Genomic DNA, 21087 nt, shown 5'->3' on the forward strand with positions numbered 1-21087 from the left:
AAGTTTAGCAGCGGCTATAGTAGGATCTGCTTTGTGAAGACTATTAATGAGCTTTGAATTGCGTGTCCAAACTGGATATCTCAGTAGGTATTTTGCAAAACGGAAGAAAGTAGAGCATTATATGGCATTTTGGAACTCTTAGGCAAAAAAAAATGTTTTGTGGCACAAAAAGGCAGAAGACGGCCCTTTTCTGCATTCAAGCACTTTCTTTTCGAATGAGCTTCTTCCTAATATTCTACAACCACTGATTCGATGCGATTATCCTTAGGGAAAATAATACATAAAAAGAGACGCAGCAGCGCAACCGACGCAAAAATGCAATTTTCCTTGCTGTTCTAGGGGGAGTACTGTATGTCTACAGATTAGGGTTTTCGACAATGCCAATTTCAAGGGTGTGTTTTTTATTTCAATTTGGCGCCATTACTGAGGCTTTTCATGCTATTTTGGAAATACTGAAAAACTCGTTTCAGCAATTAGGAATTACCATTCTATCTTATCTCAGAAAAGTTATTATTTGTGCATCAGCGCCATTGCAAAATGTTTCTCATTGGATACTTTCGTAGAATATGTCCTTTAAAGATTTTGCCTACTACGAACCGTGGTTCACTCTTTACTAGGCGTCAGCTACTGCTGCAACCATGATACTACTGTCTAATATTGAACAAATATGGAACAGACGTATTCTCCAGTTATAAAAATAACTGCGGAATCAGTAGTATTGTTTGGAAAATACAAGCAAGCCTTCATCTTTCCATCTTCATAGTTTCCAATCGTAGGATACTTTTATAAAATAATCTCTCCCCTTCAATTACAAATCCCGTCAGAAAGCAAAAATTTTTTCCGCTGCGATTAGCTCAGCTCTTCCAACAGGAATGGAGTTCATTGGTTGACGTTTCTACATCCCATTATTACTATTAACCAATAAACTACGATGGTGTGAAAATTCACAAGTGAATGTAAGAATCATCGAGCGGTAAGAATTGGTCAAATCCCAAGGTTTAATATATTTGAGGCTACGAATATCTTAAAATCACCCACTCAACTTGGTGGTTGAAATTTCGGACACGACTCACCCAGGTCCCCCAGACTTCTTGCCTTGAATCATAACAAGTTCAAGAATACCAAGGAAGAAAGAGGAGGAAGTGGAGGAGAAGGTGGAAAGGACGGACAGAGAAGCTAAGAACGTTTTTCAAATATATTTAAATCCAATTCTCCCCTTGGACAAGTTTTTTACTTCTTGGGGTTACCGTTAAACTGCAGTTGTTGTTTGTTTGTTATAATAAATTTCTCGGTACTTGTCTATTATGTAAAACACACTCAAGAATTGAAGTTTGGTGAATGCTAATGAAATGAAACAAAATATGATGAAAATACAGTGCTTTAGTAACAAAATTATGAAAACTACCACTAAGAATTATGGAAGGGGGGCCAACCAGAGCGCGAAAGCTGAAATAACCTAACCAAAATACCAACTAAATATTTAATTAAAAATAAGCTATAATGTGGTTTCTCAACAAGCCAAAGGTTATTGTCTGGTATAGACAGCGCCAAAAGCCGGGTATTCGCAAAACAAGTTCTCGAGTGTGTTTTATATTTTAGACAAGTACCAATTTCTCTCTCTCAATACAGAAAAATTAGGGAATTTCGTCAATCTAGAGAAACTATATTGAAAAAATACCACATTTCAAGCTCTTAGTCATCTTTTTACGTAGATAGATAAAATATTAAAGATTTTTCTAATTCCAAACCATACGTTGTTTAATTCAACATATCTGAAATAGGTCAAGATGTTTTCCGCCTCTTAGTTTTTGTCGTATAAAGTAAAAAACAACACAAAGAGAAAAATTAAGTTATTAGCAGATTGGAGAACTAAAGCATTAGTCTGAAGGAGTTTCTAAGCTTTCCCAAACTTGGTCCCGCTTAGACCTGGAAAAAGTAGGAGCTTGGAAAAATATCACTATATTGTAATCAAAGTCCTCCTCACCCTCCCATCCAATAGACAAAAGAATTTGATACCCTAATTTCTTTTACGCGTGCCTTGATGCCAAGACTAAAGCTGATTATAGACGTCTCTGCATGCATGGCTCAAGAACTAATGGGCCAGGGCAGAGACAAAAAGAGAAGAAAACCGACGAGTTCTGTATTTTAACCGAAAAATAAAGTCTTATTTGTTGAAGGCCGTAAGTCGACTACCAGGTTAGTAACTGACATTTAATAAGAAAAGGAGGCCAATTTAAGTTCTGAATACCTTCAGGATTAAAGCCAATGATAGCAACCACACAGCTTGAAATACACCAGGACCAGCTTCGGCAAGCTCTACAGCTGAATTCACATCAGTGAAATTACGATTGTAGTCACACAAAAGATCATCATTGGCTATGCCACATTGACTGAAAGAAATATCTGGTGTAAATATAAAAAAGAAAAAAACAGCCTGCCTGAAAAATACTCAACAGTTAACGTTTGATTCAAACAAAAAATAAATAGATTAATTTCCTTTTTTTGGGGGGAGGGGGGAGAAGGAAAATTCCTTTAAGCGGTTAAAAGCAAAGAGAAAAAATGCAAATAGTACACAAATTGCAATAAATAATGAGGTATTAGATAATCATTAAAGGAGAGGGACGGGTAATAAGTACGAAACTCGTTTGACTACTAGTAAAGGTCATGAAAAAAGTAGAGTACAGGACTTATTCAAAGCATAAATTCTTTTTATTTGGTAATAATGAGCTCAAAAGCTATATAAGAAGTAAATAAACGCCATCAGCTATCCTCAATTTCTTCACTAATTTGTTTTGTCAGTAAATAACTGACAGGAAGCAGATAATATAGAAGGTGTAAAAATACACTTAATAGTGAAAAAACAAACATCAAGAGGAAGGGATGGTTTCTTCTAGAAAGTTTTATCTGGAAACAACCACTTTCAAGGATGTATTTTTTTTTTCGTTTTCCCATTAAACATAGTTGCATCATGATATGAGTAACTTGTTATTAGAATGACTGTGATCTCGGAATTTATAGTAACACCATACTTAACCATTGGTAGAGAACTTGATGGAGCATAGTTGTTTTGCAAAATATATATTTAGAATTACCGTGTTATTTATTTATTTTATTCATTAGGATTCAGACTCCCTTGGCAAGGCTTTAGCTAGTCACTGAAACAAAAAACAAAACAGCAAAAACATCAAGCGGGTTACAGTATTAGCAGCATGTATATACATATATATATATATATATATATATATATATATATATATATATATATATATATATATATATATATATATATATATATATATATATATATATATATATATATATATATATATATATATAATATATATATATATATATATATATATATATATATATATATATATATATATATATATATATATATATATATATATATATATATATATATATATATATATATATATATATATATATATATATATATATATATATATATATATATATATATATATTAATTTGGAATAATTTTCTTCACCCTATCATGGCGACAGCTATTAATTCCGCTATCTAAACCTTGCAAAAAAAAAAAAAAAGTCTCCTTTTTTGACCCTGCTTTGTTGGTTTACCTTTATTTCTTGTTTTACGTATTTAATTTTATGTCTCTTTTTTTGTATTTATTTATTAAGAGAATAAGCTTATGTTTATTCGGACGTCATTTTATTATTACGGGATTAAGAAAGAGAACAGAGAGAAAAAAAGACAGACAAGAAATCAGATAACACCCTTGAGATAGTGCCAGTTTTTAGAGCGAGAGTTCCGGAGCTTTTTGAACACACTGTTAAAAAGACACTGACAGAACGAAAACATACCTAAACATAAGATAAATGAGCCTTGTCGAGCTCATTCTTGTATAAGGGTTAGGATATCCAACAATAGCAGTAGCCAAAGTGACAAGCAACACTTCTGTTATTGGATACTGACCAAGCATAGAATTTTTCTTGAACCTTGTCCACCAGATATTGGCTCTTATAAATAATGTACCTATAAACAAGACAAATATAAAAACACGAAATTTCGAAACAGAAATGACAGATCCAAGACAGGTGAGAGATAGAAAAAAATTAGAAAAGAAAACACAAAACAAACAAAACTAAATTAGAATAAAATGAGAAAATACATGTAGCAGCACAGAAAAACCACAGTCTATAAAAATAAAACTATTTGGCAAAAACCAAAACATTTATCACAGAAACAATTTTTGCTATTTATGCTCTAACCCAAAATCCAGCATTGAACTCAGGGTCATATCTTTCTCCCCCCCCCCCTCCCGAATAATCTGCACAAAATAAGCTAGATTGATATGCATAGACATGAACGAACCATCTGCTTTTACTTCAACACATATGTAAGATAAATAAAAAAAAATAACAAAAAAACATATTTTCTAATTATGAAAAACAACCCACTTTACAAACTAACAGCCAGATCAGCACAGTTGAACTATTCCTCTTGTATCTTAAAAAAATGTTTGTTACAACCCTAAAACAAATTTTCTCCTTTTTTTCAATGGTTAGAGATAGATGCTCAAAGTTACATTTCAGCTTCCTTCAGTACAGCTTTTCTGTAAGATTTTGAAGCTTGGATGTTAATAATTTCCTAACGCAGCTTTCTATGTTCAGTTCAAAAATACAATTCATAATTTCTATATTCTATAATTTTCTTAATCTAGACAGTTTTTAACTGCGATTTTTAATTGCAAAAAAAAAAAAAAAATCCAAAATATAATCTTACCACCCAGGAGAGTAATCAAGACACGTTTATACATTTTTAATTCCCAATACAAAGTTTTACTTGGTCTATATTCGAATTTCAACCTAAATTTAATTCGAAGAGCTACGCGCTTGGTTAGGAATCCCTTGACCGAGGGGCACGGGTTCGATTCCTGGCGGGGCCGGTTATTTGGTTGAGGACAGGGGTCAGTGGCGTGACTCGATAGGCTCAGCCAGAGTTGACCTAGCTAAAAATAGGCACCTGGAGAAATAGGCATCATTCTGCGAAAGCGCAGAATGGCTGGCCCGGACCCCCCATTGCACTTCCTGGCTGGAGGCCCACGAAACGTAGAACAGCACCACCGGTTTGGACCTTGAGGGTCTAGTGCTGTAATACTTACTTTTAAAGAGGTGCAAGGAATTTTTGGCAGTTTAGGGCTACCTAAAATCCTCATTTCACGGGCGAGGAGTCCCTTGGTTTAATCGGCAAGCGGATCGCAATAGGACGTTCAATTCTTAGGGCTATTATAGAGCTGGAAGTGGCAGGAGGGGGCGGTCTTTCCTTTTTCCTAGCTAACTTTAATGAATATTTTCACAGGTACACATTTTTTTTTCTAGTTGGGCCCTGTTTTTTTTTATCTCCACTCTTAGTGGGGCTCTGAACCTACGGATCCTTTTTATGGATGTAGACACTGAGAAACAGTGTGCAAAACCAAAAGAGATTTTCAAATGGCTACACTGAAATAAGAATAAAAAAAAATCTTGCCAAAAAACAGTAAAAATTAATAAAAACATCCTCTCACGGGCCTGGACAATACAACCCACTGAAAATTTATCTCCGGGGAGCTGCCAAGCAGACTTATCTTAGGAGGCACTGCTCATCATTTAATTTCAGTGTTTGGTCTTATAATGGAGTATACTAACACTAATACAATACTAGATAAAAAAAAAATCTGAAAGGTTACCTGCACAAGAGGAGGTGGGTCCATCCCACTGAAATTGCTTCAGATGACTGCCTCCCTTTCAAAAAATGAAACAAAGTCGCCAAAAGGGAATAATATTTAATTTTACAAATTTTAGAATTTAACCAGTTAACCAGGTGATTTCAAAATTAATATCGAAAAGGAAGTAATAAAATAGATTGGTATAATATTTCAACCTATTTTTGCAAAACATATCTTCGTGGCAAGTGGTTAAACTGAGTAGTAAGTCAGAAAAAAACATTATTGACTGACAGATTAATAACTTTCAAAGGAAGTTACTGTTATCACAAAAAACGAAGAAAAGTGCTTCAGTCAAAACTATTATTAAAATACAGATAAATAAATAGATGGATAGATTTTCATTTAAATAAAATCAACAAACAATGATAAACAACGAGAACGCATACAACATGCTATACATTCCGCAAGGCTCTATGGTCGGAATGCAGAAAATGAATATTTGTTTATCTTGGTTAAATAAACACGATTTTTTGTCACATTGGCCCTTTAAAGGAAAAATGAAGAATAGAATACTTCCCCAGCAGATTCCTCTCTTTCAACTACAAAGCTTTAAAAGTTCGAACAGTTAAACGTATTTTTCTTTAGACCATAGAAAGTAGTGACGCTTCGATAACTTTCTAAGACTGCTAAATCTAGGACGTATGGTCGTCGCCGGAACTAAAAGAACCCCAATAATTACTCAAAAATCAGAATGTCCTTCGACTTTGTAGGACTAAGATCTACAAATGGTCTGATTTCAAAACATCAAATACTTATCTCTACTGACCAGGAGAAAAGTCAAACTTATCAATGAGCAGAATTTTCCAAAATTAGAAAAGATTACAACCAAATCTTTCATCGTAATAAACTTGTCTATAGAAACAAGGACTCGGATAAAATTGTGCATTTTCTAGTGAAGAATGACCACAGTCTGGTGTTCATTTAAGGACTAGGGACATTAGGGGATTTAGGGACTTTAGGGACATTTAGGGTGCTTAGGGACTTTAATCTATTTGACTATCATCCTATCTGACCCCAATCTAGGGACCATATCTGACCATCACCACAGCCTGGTGTTCATTTTTTTACTGTTTTGTTTTTTCCAAGGAAAACTGAACCAGTGGTCTTGGAATATCACAAGATCTATGACTCATTCGAACAGACATTTTAAACTCTAGCGATGAAAAGGTTTTGAGGCTGCTTAGGGACTTTAAACTTGAAGCCCTATCTGACCGTCACCAAAAACTTTGCCGAAACTGTGAATTATCCTTTTTGAACCACGGTGTTCACCGAAATATCCACCCCTTATTATCAGTTCCTCTGACCTAGACTCCCCCGCCAAGTGACAGCGCTTGTTCCCAAACTGGGAGCAAGCGTACATGGTTCATTACCTTAGTAACGAGAACTGTTCTCGAATGTTCTTAATGTCACTTTATCCAACCTCAATCTGTTTTAATAAATTTAATTTGGGAAATCGTTTCAAGCACTAGGCAACATACATTTAATTTTTTTATTAGCTTGGTTTATTTTCAATTTATGATTATCCCTGCATAAATAGTTTTAAACATTTCGCGCAAGCCTTGATAAGATTATAAATACGTATTTTTACTACCCGGTATGGCTGAAAAAAAAACAAACGATTTTTGTCAACTCCAAGGCCGTATCCAGGGGGAGGAGGTTAGACCCCCCCCCCACCCCCGCAAATATTTGTCCGACTCGTAAAAACCTAACAAAAATGAATATAATTTTTTTTTATGCGTTTTTTAAAGTTTTTGTACCCCCACCCCCCAGAAAAAAATACGGCCCTAGTCAACACTCATTTTTCATTAACCTGTTTTCTGTCACTAACCGTTGCTAACTTTAAATAAAGTCAAATTGGATTGCCGTTAATAAGCCTAGAAATTATATTCTGCCTAGACCTTGTGTCTGATAGAGTGACTAGTCTTAGCTAATTATCTAGTTGAGTTTGCAACTTAAATTCCTTGGCTATGTCCCTTTTTCTAGCTGTCACTTTTTTATAGGCACTAGCAGGGTTTTGAAGAAAAACGTCTGTATTTCCGGCTATAGGTTGATTTGGTTTGCATCAGGTAGTATTTAGGGCTGGTGGAATATACATGACCGTTCAAATATGTTGTGTTATATCTGGTTTCATTTCAGATTTTTTTTTTTTTTTTTTTTTTTTTTTTTTTTTTTTTTTTTTAGCTTCCATTACAGTCGGCTTTATTTACTTTTTTTTAGCAGGAAAAAAAAAATCAGTAGTAAAACTTGGTTATGCCAAACCCGGAAAGAAAGATACTAAATAGCGAAGAGACATAAAAAGAAATAAGGGAGGTAATTTCAGCAACTAAAAAAAATGAAGTTTGCATAATGCGGAAATTTGGTGATGCGGAAAACGCATAGTCCTGCTGCAAGTAATATCAACGCCTACTTATAGGCTGACAACCTCAGCGTTTCATTAAGCACCCTCATCCAACCTCAATTACTAGCTTGCTCAAAACATTTTATAGGTCTGTTAAAATATATTAGGGTACTGGGCAAGCAACAGTAATTGGGAATGTATAAGCTATATCATTTAAAGAGAGGGCTGATAGGACAATAATATCTTGTATATGGGACAGTTTCGACTATGATCTCACTCGTTAACGTCACAAAAAAATATAACCTTTATTTTAGCATTTGCTAGTTTTCTTAACCATGCGGATTATAATTTGTTTTAAAACCCGCCGCTGTCACACAACAGAATCTAATGGAACAAGGAAGGACGACCTCCAAGACCTTTTCATCACTATAAGCTTAATATGCACCTCGATATTTTTGCCAAGTGTCAGTTGAATACCTTCTTAGGTCTTATTTAGTGTCTCTGAGGGCAAAGAACCCAATGCATCTTGATAAATTAGTTGAGATGACACAGTATTTTGTCTTAAAATTGGAAGGGGGGAATAAATCAAACAAAAACATGTAGAAGGAAAATCATTATTTACAATTAACTGTTATTCCAAACCATCGATAATGGATATCTATCATTCCTCCTGTGGCCTAATTATAGCCTCCTAGTTCGCTTAGTTGCTCCCTTGCATTTCCTAATTTTGAAGATAATAGACTGTCTAAAACTCCAGCTTATCCAGCATTAATAAATGGATGAAATCATATGAATAAATAAGCAGTTACCAATTAATCCACCAACAGCTCCAAGAAAAAGGAACGGAATCAGTTCAACAAACATCCATGGCTTGTTATATTCAACGTAGAATAACACAGAATGTTCATTCCCATAAGGATCGATTGATCTTACAACAAAAGCAGCTATCAATGCACAAAAGAATGATCTCCATAGAGTTTTCATTGGGAAGTAATAGCTCACCTAGAAGAAATAAGGAATGAAATCTACACTTTCTTCAATAAAATATTTTAGTCGACTGTGGGCCAGTCGATATTAGTTTAAGAAAGAAAGAAGAAAGGACGCAACTAATTCTACTGAAAAGTGAACAATTTGATTTAAAAACAACAATGAAATTCTGGAAGGAAAGAGCGAAATACAGAAAGAAAAACTAAACCAAAAATTACGACCAGACTGGAATAAACGAAAAACTATTTGCTGCTATTTTTGTACATAGACACTAAGGTTCCAAACCAAAATTACATTTAATTAGCTGTTACACGGTAGAGGCAGAGGGCCGTTGTGGGTATAGTGTTAAGCTTGATCATTTCGGTTTGAGGGGTAAAGTTTGCAAAGTAAACAACACTACTACTTATTATCCATTTCTCCTTAGGTTCTAAGGTTACTTGGCAAGGTCGTAATAAGACATAGTTTTGGGAAAGAAGGAGAGAAAAGTGGCACACAATATTCTTTTAAATCCGGTCAGCTTAGGCTCTAACATGCCTGATTTTGGATTACGCTTGAGCTCCAGTGATGTTAGTTAGAAATGTTGAACCGCTAAATTTATGCAACGATACAAGGTGAACTATTAAATCAACGCGAAAGTGCCTTATTTTCCCATAATTATGGTGAAACCTGCTAAAGCAAGGATACTTTTAATCAAAAGATTCACAAGCTTAGTCTTGACGTGCCTATAAGGTTTTCATTTTAAAGATTTAGAATTAATATTAATAAAGTAAGAGCAGTTGCTTTAGATGGCAGGAATAGATTATGCAACACCACGTTTACTGCTGTCACTTTGCATCTGGATTCTTAATCTATCCAGTAGCCCAAATAAAACATCGCAGCCATCTATAAAGAAGGATTATACTTAATAGTATATGTCTAAATATACCTCTTCTAAGCTAAACAGGACACCACCTATTGGTGCACCAAAAGCTACTGAGACACCGGCTGCTGCAGCGGCAGAGAGAATTTCACGCTTCTTTGCCTCGTTTCTCCCGTACTTAGGGAACATATAGGAAAGAATATTTCCTATACAAACGGCTATATGGACCATAGGACCTTCTTTTCCCAAGTTTAAGGCTGCTGAAACAGCCAACATTATTCCTATAATAAAAAAAAAAAATATATAAACATTCACTTTCGTTAACACGGCTTCTAGGCTTAGCGAAAAAAAAAAAAACGATGATAAAGAAAAGAGAACATTGACATTATATGACTTTATTTCTGCTTCTTTTAAATTTAAGTGCAGCTCTCACCTGTTCTTTTAAATATTCTTTTTAACGTTTTTCAAATTAACGTTTCAAATTTCAATTAAATGTTTTAAAAATTTTCGGATATGAGCCTAAAACCCATCGCAAGGATGATCCACCGGAATAAAAAAAATACACCACTTGAATTGTCAGTTTTGAAAGTAGAGTAGAAATTGTCTCCACGCATAACAGAATTGCTTCAATGCTTCAAAGCGTACGGTTTTTCGGCCAATTTAAACCGAAAGTTAATATCCGTCACATTAGACGAGAATTCAACCGATTTCACTGTTTGGTAGCGATTTGAAGCTCATTACATAATCCTTTGTTCAATTTAAAAGCCCTTTTTCAACAGAAATATTTCTTTGGAGTATTGCACGTGGACCTTCTAGAAGTTCCAAGTTCGTCAAATCACGGGGTGTTTATTTTTTGTTGGTGCTAAAACTTGAAACACTCTTTGCTGCTGCTTGTTCAAAACGTTAGTCTTTCCCAACTGAAGACAGTCGATCTTATACCTATCAATAGAGACTGCGTAGTTGTTTAAAAGATGCTTCTTCAAAAATAAAAAAAAAAACAAGTCAGATTACTTACATTTGTTGCAGCTGATCGACTGTCCTCCATGTTGAAGATGCGGTAATGAGGTGCGTGGCAGTTGGCACCGTTCCCCGTCTAATGATGCATCGCAATGGATTTATGGGCTTTGTTGGGCTAACCACCCGGCAAAGCTTCTTTTACCTGGTTATGATTAACAACAAAAAGCCTCGGACCAAACAGCCATTTCGACGACGACCTGTAGCACGTCCACCGACCATCCAAACGGACCTGTTTACGGTAGCCCACTGCAATGTACGAGGTCTCAGATCTAAGTTTGACCAGTTCCTACATTTAGTGAACTCGGTCAAGCCATCTATCATGTGCATCACTGAGACCAATCTAAACCAAGAAATACAGAGCAGTGAGGTTGCCATACAGGGATACACGCTCCTCAGGCGGGATCGAGAGAGTACTGACGGTGCTAAATACGGAGGAGGAGGTGTCGCTGTTTATATACAGAGCCATATACCTTATTCATGCCTGAGCATACCAGATTCAGCAGGCGAAGAAGCTCTGTGGGTCAGGGTGACCCTCCCAAATAAATCCGTGATTGTCGGTACCGTGTATAACCCTCCAACTTACCAGATTACAAGCTACCTTGAAACCTCCCTTGAATATATTCGGGGCAAATACGCTAAGTCTGCCATTATCCTTCATGGAGACTTCAACGTCCATCATAGCGTCTGGCTTCGCAGCAAAAATACTTATTGGGAAGGGTTAGACTTGTATGATCTATCTCTCTCTTACGGGCTGGAACAACCTGTCGATTTAGACACTTATCATAGCCCAAACAGATCATAACGTCTTGACCTATTCCTTACAGATCATCCTGACTCCTTTAAGGTAGACGCTCATGCTTTCACCAGTGGCCACGTTGCCGTCGTTGCACGTGGAAACCTACGTATTGCGCCTCCAGTACAACATGCGCAAATACTCTGGCTACGCAAAGGTGGTGATTCAGACGGATTGAGATACGCTCTTTTTCCTTATCAGTGGAGAGCCTTTCTCGCAGAAGGCCTAAAAATAGTTGAAGATACTCACCAGCACTCGATAGCTAACTCTGTCATAAAGCATATCCCTTCAAAGCGGATCCAGGTGTCCAATAAGGACAAACCTTGGTTCAACGCCCAGTGTAAGAAGACAATCCGAGCAAAGCAAAAGGCACACAAGCGATGGCTACTTTCGAAGAGCGAAGAGGACAGAATTGCATTCATAAATGCGCGCAAAGATGCAGTTCGAGCGATTCAGCAGTCCTGGGTTCAGCATAAGGAGGAATTCGCCACCAAGCTTCAACTTACTTCGGCAAAGAGTTGGTGGAAAATTGTCAAGGAGGCTTTACCGTCGTCCAAGGGGACCGCAATTCCTTCTCTCCAGAGTAACGGGACAGTGGTACAAGATCCACAGGCAAAGGCTGAAGCTCTTGCTAAGGCTTTTGCCGAATTCCCAAATCTAGACGATGACGGTAGAGAAGTACCAAAATTCTCCGACCGAACCGACACTGTCCTGGAACGCGTGGATTTTTCTGCTCCCAAGATCCTTCACATTCTGCAACGCCTTGATATGACCAAAGCCACCGGTCCTGAAAATATACACAATGTTGTCCCAAATCCTGTAGTGCCAAAATAGATAGAGCCTTGTCATTGATTTTCCAGCTGTGCTTTCGCTCCGGACCCTTCCAAAGAATATGGAATTCCACCCATGTTACACCTGCTCTAAAGCCAGAAGGCAATTCAACGAGCGTGGGCTCCTACAGGCCTATTAGCCTTCTCTCCTGTGTTGGCAAAGTCTACGAGAGCGTTTCCAATAAAACACTTCATCAGTACCTGGAATCAAATAACCTTCTAGGCGATCGCCAATATGGATTCCGCCGGAAATGCTCAACATTAGACTGCCTAGTGGCCCAGTATCAGGAGTGGATAGAACTACTGGCAATGGGATACGACATCAGGCTACTATCCTTCAACATTGCGAAAGCTTTTGACAGAGCATGGCACTGTGGCCTGCTAAAGAAACTCTATGTGTATGGTGTTCGTGGATGTCTGTTAAAAGTGATTGAGAGTTTTCTTTCCGATCGTTCACTGCGGGTTGTTCTAGACGGGTTTACTTCCAGCGAATATCCAGTGAAATCAGGGGTACCCCAGGGCAGTGTCTTGGGACCTACGCTCTTCCTTATCTACATAAACGACATGGGAGACAACCTCGCAAACCCTCTGCATCACTTTGCCGACGATACCACGACATACTCAGCCGTCCCTAAACACAAAGACCCAACACAAGCCTTCCTTTTCCTACAGATGGATCTTTTGAAAATTGAAAAGTGGTCTGATGCATGGATGATCAACTTCAATGCATCGAAAACAAAGGAGCTTCTAATTACCCGATCAAAGGTGCCACGTGAACACCCCAGTTTCATCTTCAAAAATGAAGTTATAAAGAGAGTCGACGAGCTTCGTCTACTGGGGATTCATTTCTCCACCGATCTCTCTTGGAGCAACCACCTAGATCGGGTGAGAGCCTCCTGCGCAAGACAGCTGGGAGTTTATGTTCGCTGCAAAAAAATTCTCCCATGAAGCTCGATCATCCAACTCTATAATTCTTGCATCACACCTACAGCTGAATATCGATGCCCGCTATTTGCTGGGGCTCCCAAAAAGCTGTTGGCACCACTTTAGAAGATCTAGAATAGGGTAAATAGGGCGGGCTGCGCCTCTACACAAGAATTGCTCCAGCCTCTAAATGAAAGGTTTGATGTAGCGTCGATGGCTGTTTTCTACAAGTACATGAATTCGCCTCCCTCCGACGAGCTCTCTCGAATTGTGCCCCACATTGTCCAGCCGACAAGGCCGACACGAAGGCACACAGCTCGGTCCAATTATCTAAAGAAGGATACGCCGAATACCGAGTACTTGAGGAACAGCTTCAACCGGCGTTGCACTTCTATCTGGAACGATCTTCCTGGGGATATTATCCCTGCAAATCCCTCTGTTGACACCTTCAAAAGAAGGTTCAATAGACATTTAAAACATCGAGGCCATTGAAAGAGGTAAATGAATTGCGACATATCAGATAATTTGAAGTACCTGGCGCCGTGAATATTGGAATAAAAAAAAAAAAAAAAATTCACTAGTGCAAAAACCTTGTCGAAAATCTGCATAGCTCATATCCATCTTCTGTCTCACATTTATGTTTAGTTCCTCATACTCAAATTCGGGTCATGGGTAGAAAGCATCCATTGATCCAATTCTACTTTTTACTTCAAGCTGTGTTAGAAGTTGTGTCAAGCTGTGTACGGAGGATTACCAGGTGATGATCTTAATTAAAGAAAGTCTCTAAAAAGAACACAGTTCGGATTACCCATTGGCAAATCAACTTCCATTATCTTGTTTAGTCTCAAGTGAATGCAGATCATAGGCAGCGCTGTTGCGCTGCCTAAGTAAAGAGTACTATGGACGCATTGCATTAATTTTTGCCCCAAGGCACTTCGCATAGAAGAAGTTGTCGCAGAAACTTGGGAAGGAACTCATTCGATTGTATTCTTTCTAAGCTCATTTCGGAGCTCATTCTTTCTAAGATTCAAAACCAATTGGAGGGCAACCAGTCCCTCTACTAAGCCCATCAATTTCTCAAACACATCCAATCAAAATTTTGATATAGTCATTTTTTCACGTTTGTCGCATCCCCTCCCCCTACCACAAACCTTAGGGCAAGAGCTGTAAGTTATGATGTTCACATTGTATTTGTTATTGAGAAAGGTGAACATGTTTGACCTTTAGTGTCCAAAAAGATGAAGTGCATTCAGGTGAAACTTTCAGAAAATGTTGTGGAGAGTGTTGAACTAAATCAAAGCACGTTATGTGCATACAGGTTGTCAAAAGGGCGTAAATCAGAAATAACCAAGTATATTAATTTGGAACTTTCAGGAAATGGTTAGAGATGAAAAGGCAATATTTGCCTGCTACTATTACTACCACTTCTACTAATACTGCCACTACAGCTCCTACTTCTGTAGCGAGTACTACCTAGGCTGAGGAAATTGAAGTAGAAATTTAAGGAAATGTTGAAGGGAAAGTCAAAACACACTATGCGCATACAGATTGTAAAAAGGGCCTTTCAAACTCAAAACGAGCAGAAACTAAGATGAGTAGGGCTAAAGCCCAAATACCTTTTGGAAACCAGAACATAATTTGCACTTTACAGAAAAAAATACATTTTAAATGATTTCAGTTTTATAACTTTAATAAATCCAAAATTATTGGGTTTTTACGAATAAATATCAGTATATGTATAATAAACTGTCAATCCACACACAAGATTTTTCAGTAATCTTGGTTATGATGTTTTTTGTTTTTTTTTTTGTTTTTTTTTTTATATCATGAGAAATAGAAACATTCAGCTCAAAATAAGGATTGTTTTTACGGGAAGTGCAAATTATGTTCTGGTCTTCAGAAGGCATGAGGGGCTTCAGCCCTACTCATTTTAATTTCTGCTCGTTTTGAGTTTGACTCGTTTTTTATTGTAATATCTGTTCGTTTTGGGTTTAATTTATTTATTAATGGTGATTTGTGGTAGTTTTGCGCTTGAAAAATCATTTGACCTTATTTCTGCTCATTTTCAGTTTCACGTAACTCTTTACTTTTCTGTAAAAAACTTACTTTGTGAAAAAAGTTTTTAAATTGGTTAAAAGAAAAGACGAAACCATACTGACTTAATCGAAAAAAAAGGCATGGACTCTTAAGTGTCTTTCTAAAAGTAAGAGGTTTTTCATTGGAGAGAGGTGTGTATTTTGCTAAACGGAAGCAGATCTTCATAACCCTCTTAAAAAAGAAAGATGGAAAGCCTGAATTTGAAAACATTCACCCTATATCTCTCACTCCTATTTTCTCAAAAGTATAAGAAGGATTCCTTACAGATTGGCAAAAGGAAAAAAATCCTCCCTTTTACCGACCCGAAGCAATTCAGGAATTTCAAATCCACTTCAATTTCCCATCACCCGGTCCATCTTAGTGACTCCATTGGAAAACTTATTGAAAAGCCTAATAGTTGGCTAAATTTAATTTAAGTATTTAAATAGCTTAATAATTATTTCAATATTCTCCCTGTCCACACAGGAGTAACCCCGGTTAATCTCCTAGGTCCTCTTCTTTTCTAAGTTATGATTAACAGTCTCGCTAAGAAATTTCTGTCAATGACCCAACGGTCATTAAAATCTGCTACAGACATATAATAAGGAACCCTATCATCGATGACATTGAGCATGATACCTCGGACTTGGTCACGAGAGTGAACCCTTCTGAATCCATGATAATACCAATTTGTTTCCTTATCCCCCCCCCCTATTTTACTAATTCAATGATTTTTGTATTTAATGTGTAAGGGCAATGAAAAAAAAAACAAAAAAAAAAACAAAACAAAAAAAACTCTAAACTCCAAATTTTGCGGGACGGGGGCTTTTGTTCAAACCTATACCTAAGCCTCTCCCCCAGAAAATTCTGTGTCATCCTTTAAATTACTTGGCGTCACGTTTTTTTTTCTAATTTAAAATTGGGGATATCTATGTTAAAAACATCATCCATAAAGCTAATGCTTCTATCTCCCTGCTTAAGCTCCTAAATAATTTTGGTGCTCCCCTTCCCATTCTTGAAAGATTTACACCTCCTTTGTCCGCCCGCATCTTGAATATGCTTGTCCAATTTATCGCACTGGCATCTCCCGGGAAGAGTTAGATAAAATTCAATCCATCCAAAAAAGAGAATAATTTTAAAAGAAGGCAAGGTTCCATACGCTCTTCTTCAAAAAATACCTAAGTTAGAAACGATTGAGTGCAGGAGAGGTATGTTGCACCAATTTTTTTTCAAAAAATGCAATGACAAACCCTCTCACGGAAAACCTTTTCCGAAAAAACACTTACATCTAGATTTGAAAAAAAAAACAAAAAACATTTGTACCCTACATTGTGGAAAAAAACTAACTAAACACCCCGCTAGTTTCTCACTTCTTATTACTTGTACAGGTGATACCTGGGCTGGTTTTCCTTCCTTTTTGTGTTTTTAAAGTTCCTCTTAATTTTTTTTTGTTTATTTTAACGAGATTTGATGTCAATTCAATTTGTCATTCTTTAGCCAGTTTTAAATACATTGTTGGCTTCAAACCTTTTTCTATGCTTTTTCCTCAGACCCGAAATACGAATTCGGCCCTTCGGGGCATGGGATCGCAATTTTTTTTTAAACAAACATCTTATTTTATCGCTAATTTTGAAACAGAAGATTGGAAATAAATTGACCAACGACAAAAGGTTGCACCAGCCCAGAACAGAGAAAAGACATACCAATAGATTTTATTATGAGAGTCCATTTGCCAAGGAAGCCTCGAATTATAAATCCACTCAATATAGTTTTGATTTCAGGAATGCCACCACCACAGGCGTAAGGAGCTAATGTCTTAACAAGCATTCCGGCAAGACCAGCAAACAGTAAACACCAAACAACATAGAACATGTAGGAAAGTATATACGATCCAGCTCCTTCACTTTCCACACCTAACATCTGGGGCCAGGTAAGCCACTGAGAGCAGTTACTAGCACCGAAAGTAGTTTCGTTTGAAGACCAACAGCACTGCTCCCTGAAAAGAGAAATGCTCTTAATTGAACCAGATATTTTTAATAAGACACAACAATAGGCACCACTTCTAATTTCGCTATAACAGGGTTTCTTGACTCAGATTCTCCAGATTCGCGTGCCACAGAAGGTCCTACATGTTCAACGAGAAAGAGAAAGGTATAGTGAATATTGTGTTGGGTTTCCTTGAGACAGATTTGGATTTGTTATGATTTATTTACACTAAAATTTGGTAACCAAAACTCTTGTCAAACACATTAGTATCAAAATAAAGAAAATGCAGTTAATATAACACACAAAATATGATAGCAAACAAGCAAAGGACAATGTCTTTTAAGTACAACATAAAAGAGAAATAAAAATAAAAAGTGATCTAAAGAATATTTTTTTTATATATGATTAATTCAAAAAACACTTTCCAAAAAAAAGGAATTTTTACAAAGGAAAGTAAAAAGCTGTATTAAACAGAATACGAGAACAAATAAAGTCCTATAATTATTCAAACTTGAAACAAGATCGCTATCAATGAATAAACGTGACCCAAGACGAACAGAAGCCATAATGACTATTCAAGTCGAACCTAAAACGAATGGGAAATCACCACAGACAAGAGTAGGGCTAACGCTCTCTAATTCTTCTAAAGACCAAAGCGTCATTTGCACTTTCCGAAAATAAAACATATTAGAAACATTTTTTTTCTTTTATAACGTTAATAAATTCCAAATTCTTAAGACTTCCGAGAACGAGTGGCAGCACTACAGGGAATAATAGAGCTATGTGTATCTCCTACCAGTTGAAAGTGGCATTAAACCATCTATCTAGAGCGGCAAAGAAAATCAGTTGATGGGCTAAATCATTGTTTTCCTTTTAAAGATAGCTGAATTCTATGAAAGAGACACAATTAGTTGTTTCTTCTTCGTCTAACATATTATGGTTAACAGGATCTATTAATCTTATTGAACCTTTCATGTTAGAACCTTACCAAAGTTTTTGACAAGGAGGAAAATAGTTCAAAGTCTCGCTTCCTTGGCGTTCTACTTAAGACGTTATTTGACAAGTTGGAGAAAGGAATAAGGTATTTTTATATAGTGGTATTCTGGCAAATTTTTTTTTTATTTTTTAAGAATGAAACACAGAGATTTATCCACTTCATTTTATTTGTCCAATTAATTTATTGATGTTACTTCCTACTTCCTTAGATTTTATATAGAGTATCTATTGTATATACTGGTTTGATTTTTTCTTTTTATTTTCTTTTGATTTTATATTTCTTTCTTTTTTAAATTATTAAACCTGCAAGACTAGCTCCAATTAACTGTAGTTCAAATTCCTTCCTTTCCCAACAATGAAGACACCTTGTTCTGATACAGGCGAAACATTTGTTAGGTACTTCTTTTTTCCCTGCTTCCTACTGGCCCTAGGCCCGTAGTTTTCAAGATTCAATTCTTTTGTTTTGGCATGCCACTTCGGCTTTAAATCTTTCATTCATCTATATAGCATGTTATTTTTTTATTTTTTTTTATTCGGGAGAGTTAAGTTGTATTGCATGGTATGAAAAGAGTAGGAAGAGTGAATGAGTTTGGTTTATGATGAAAGATTGTTTGACGCTGCTCAAGCCACAATAGTGGCTTAATAAAACGTCATACGTTCTTACCATTTCTACGTTTGTTGATAATGTTATTCAAAAAATGTGGTAAGTTCCAGTTAAGTATGATGTAATTATTAGTTGAAAATTAAAGTCATCTCATCTCATAATTCACAGATCAGCTGGCTGAATCTGACCGCCACTCTAATTTATATAAAGTAAAAACCTCTAAAAAATAAAAATTAATAAAAAAAAACGAAATTACCTATAAAGAGTAAATAATAATATCAAATCCATATCAAAATATACTTAAATATATTCTTTACAGTCAGACAGTTCAAACCAAAAACAGAGTGTGCCTTCATGAATTTTTTCCATTGTTCGTTCGATGGACTTAGCCAAATAGGATTCTGTACGGATTAAATAATTGAATTAAAAAATCCTAAAACTTACTCATCTAGCCAAAACGCCTCTGGGCAAATTCCGTATTTAAGATCTGTCATCCAAGTAGTACCAATATCCACCACACTGGCTACAGTGCCAGCGGCTAAACCAACAAATAATACACACAGCCACCCCGAAGACGCATCGAAACCACCTTTGATCAGATCAAATAATGAATCCGTACTACGTTTCACGAGATATCGATGTCGCATTCGGTCTCGCGCCAAATCTCGCTGCCAGTCAATCGTTTGGAAATCGTCATATTGACCAAGACCAGGGATATCTTCGACGTCATTTGTACCTATAATGGTGCGTAATTTAGGATAATTTCCTCAAGGACGTCGTAAAATCAAGTAAGTTAAATAGTAAAATAAAATACATAATACAATGAAAAGTAAATAGATCTACTTCTATGTGCTACGAGATTGATTATTTATTTCTAGTTTGAGTATCAGCATTCAAGATTCTGATTTCCTCGGAAATTAAGACAAAATTAAGACAAAAGAATAGTTGAGGCTTTGAATACTATATAAGACACGACCGTACCCGACATATTGTAGACAGTGAGAACAGTCTCTCAGCAAATAACCGGCAAAAGTAATATTTTACTTCACCATTAAGGTCACCAGCTTAATGTGTCCTTTTTTCTTGTTTTTTTTTTCTTTTTTCATGGGTACAATTCAATAGGGATTTAAAGGATCGTACTTTTTCAATCCTGAAAAAAAAATCCTGAAAAAAAATTTAAATATCTATTTTTTCTTAAAAACTCCTGTTTAATGGAATTTTTTTTAGAAAGAAAGAAAACAAAAAAGTATTATTCATTTTAGTACTGACTGTTTTAATGTTTTTCCAAAAGTTAGAAACAGTACCAATGCTTAGTTGAAACACAGACAAAAAACAAAAACAAAACAAAAACACTAAGATTTAACGCAATGTCAGTCCGCGGAGGTAAACAGATAATCATACCTCTCCCCAAATATCTAAATTTCCAACGCAATTTCTCATGCTTTTTGCGTAATTCACCCGTTTTTTAGTCCCCCTCCCCTTAAAAAAGTAAGGTTTTGTACATTTCCCTATACTATATATTGCTCCTATGAATGAAACACTAAGATAACAAAAGAGGAATACGATTCATTTGCCCATTCTTTGGAATTATAACCTTCCCTGCCGTGACAATTCCCCCCCCCCCTAACGCGCCAACACATAGCCCTATGGTAAATACAAAACTCGGACACGCTTGGATTAAAATGGAAGGGCCACTGAAAACATGATAGTAGGAATTTTCTGCATATTATGAAGACATTTTTTTATCATTATAGCATTTTCTTGCGAAGTTCCATATCTACCCTCTGGCTATAACTGGCCCCATTAGGGAGGGTAGGTGCAAAATTTTTATTTTGGGGAAGACCATATCGAATAGGGAACTTTTCAGGCAGAATGCTTGCGCACGGTTGCCATTTCTTAACATCTTTCGGTTACTTAACCCTACTGCT

The 21087-nt window shown here is 36.3% G+C and overlaps 1 protein-coding gene across 6 annotated transcripts in view; it reads right to left on the reverse strand.

Moving 5' to 3' along the window:
- ClC-c (chloride channel protein 3) overlaps positions 1-21087 on the reverse strand; it is a 105529-nt gene that overhangs the window by 45234 nt on the left and 39208 nt on the right. For all 6 annotated transcript variants that reach the window (XM_089099556.1, XM_089099552.1, XM_089099555.1 and 3 more), the window contains 6 exons: positions 19604-19895; positions 17277-17569; positions 10000-10214; positions 8897-9089; positions 3846-4017; positions 2249-2390 (listed from right to left, as the gene is read on the reverse strand). In XM_089099556.1, coding sequence (XP_088955682.1) covers positions 2249-2390; positions 3846-4017; positions 8897-9089; positions 10000-10214; positions 17277-17569; positions 19604-19895 — 1307 coding nt within the window. The remainder of the gene's footprint in view (positions 1-2248; positions 2391-3845; positions 4018-8896; positions 9090-9999; positions 10215-17276; positions 17570-19603; positions 19896-21087) is intronic.

The sequence above is a fragment of the Artemia sp. Qi Xiang Cuo genome, chromosome 13 (genome assembly GCF_049724085.1).
Source record: "Artemia sp. Qi Xiang Cuo chromosome 13, ASM4972408v1, whole genome shotgun sequence".
NCBI classification, from domain to species: domain Eukaryota; kingdom Metazoa; phylum Arthropoda; class Branchiopoda; order Anostraca; family Artemiidae; genus Artemia; species Artemia sp. Qi Xiang Cuo.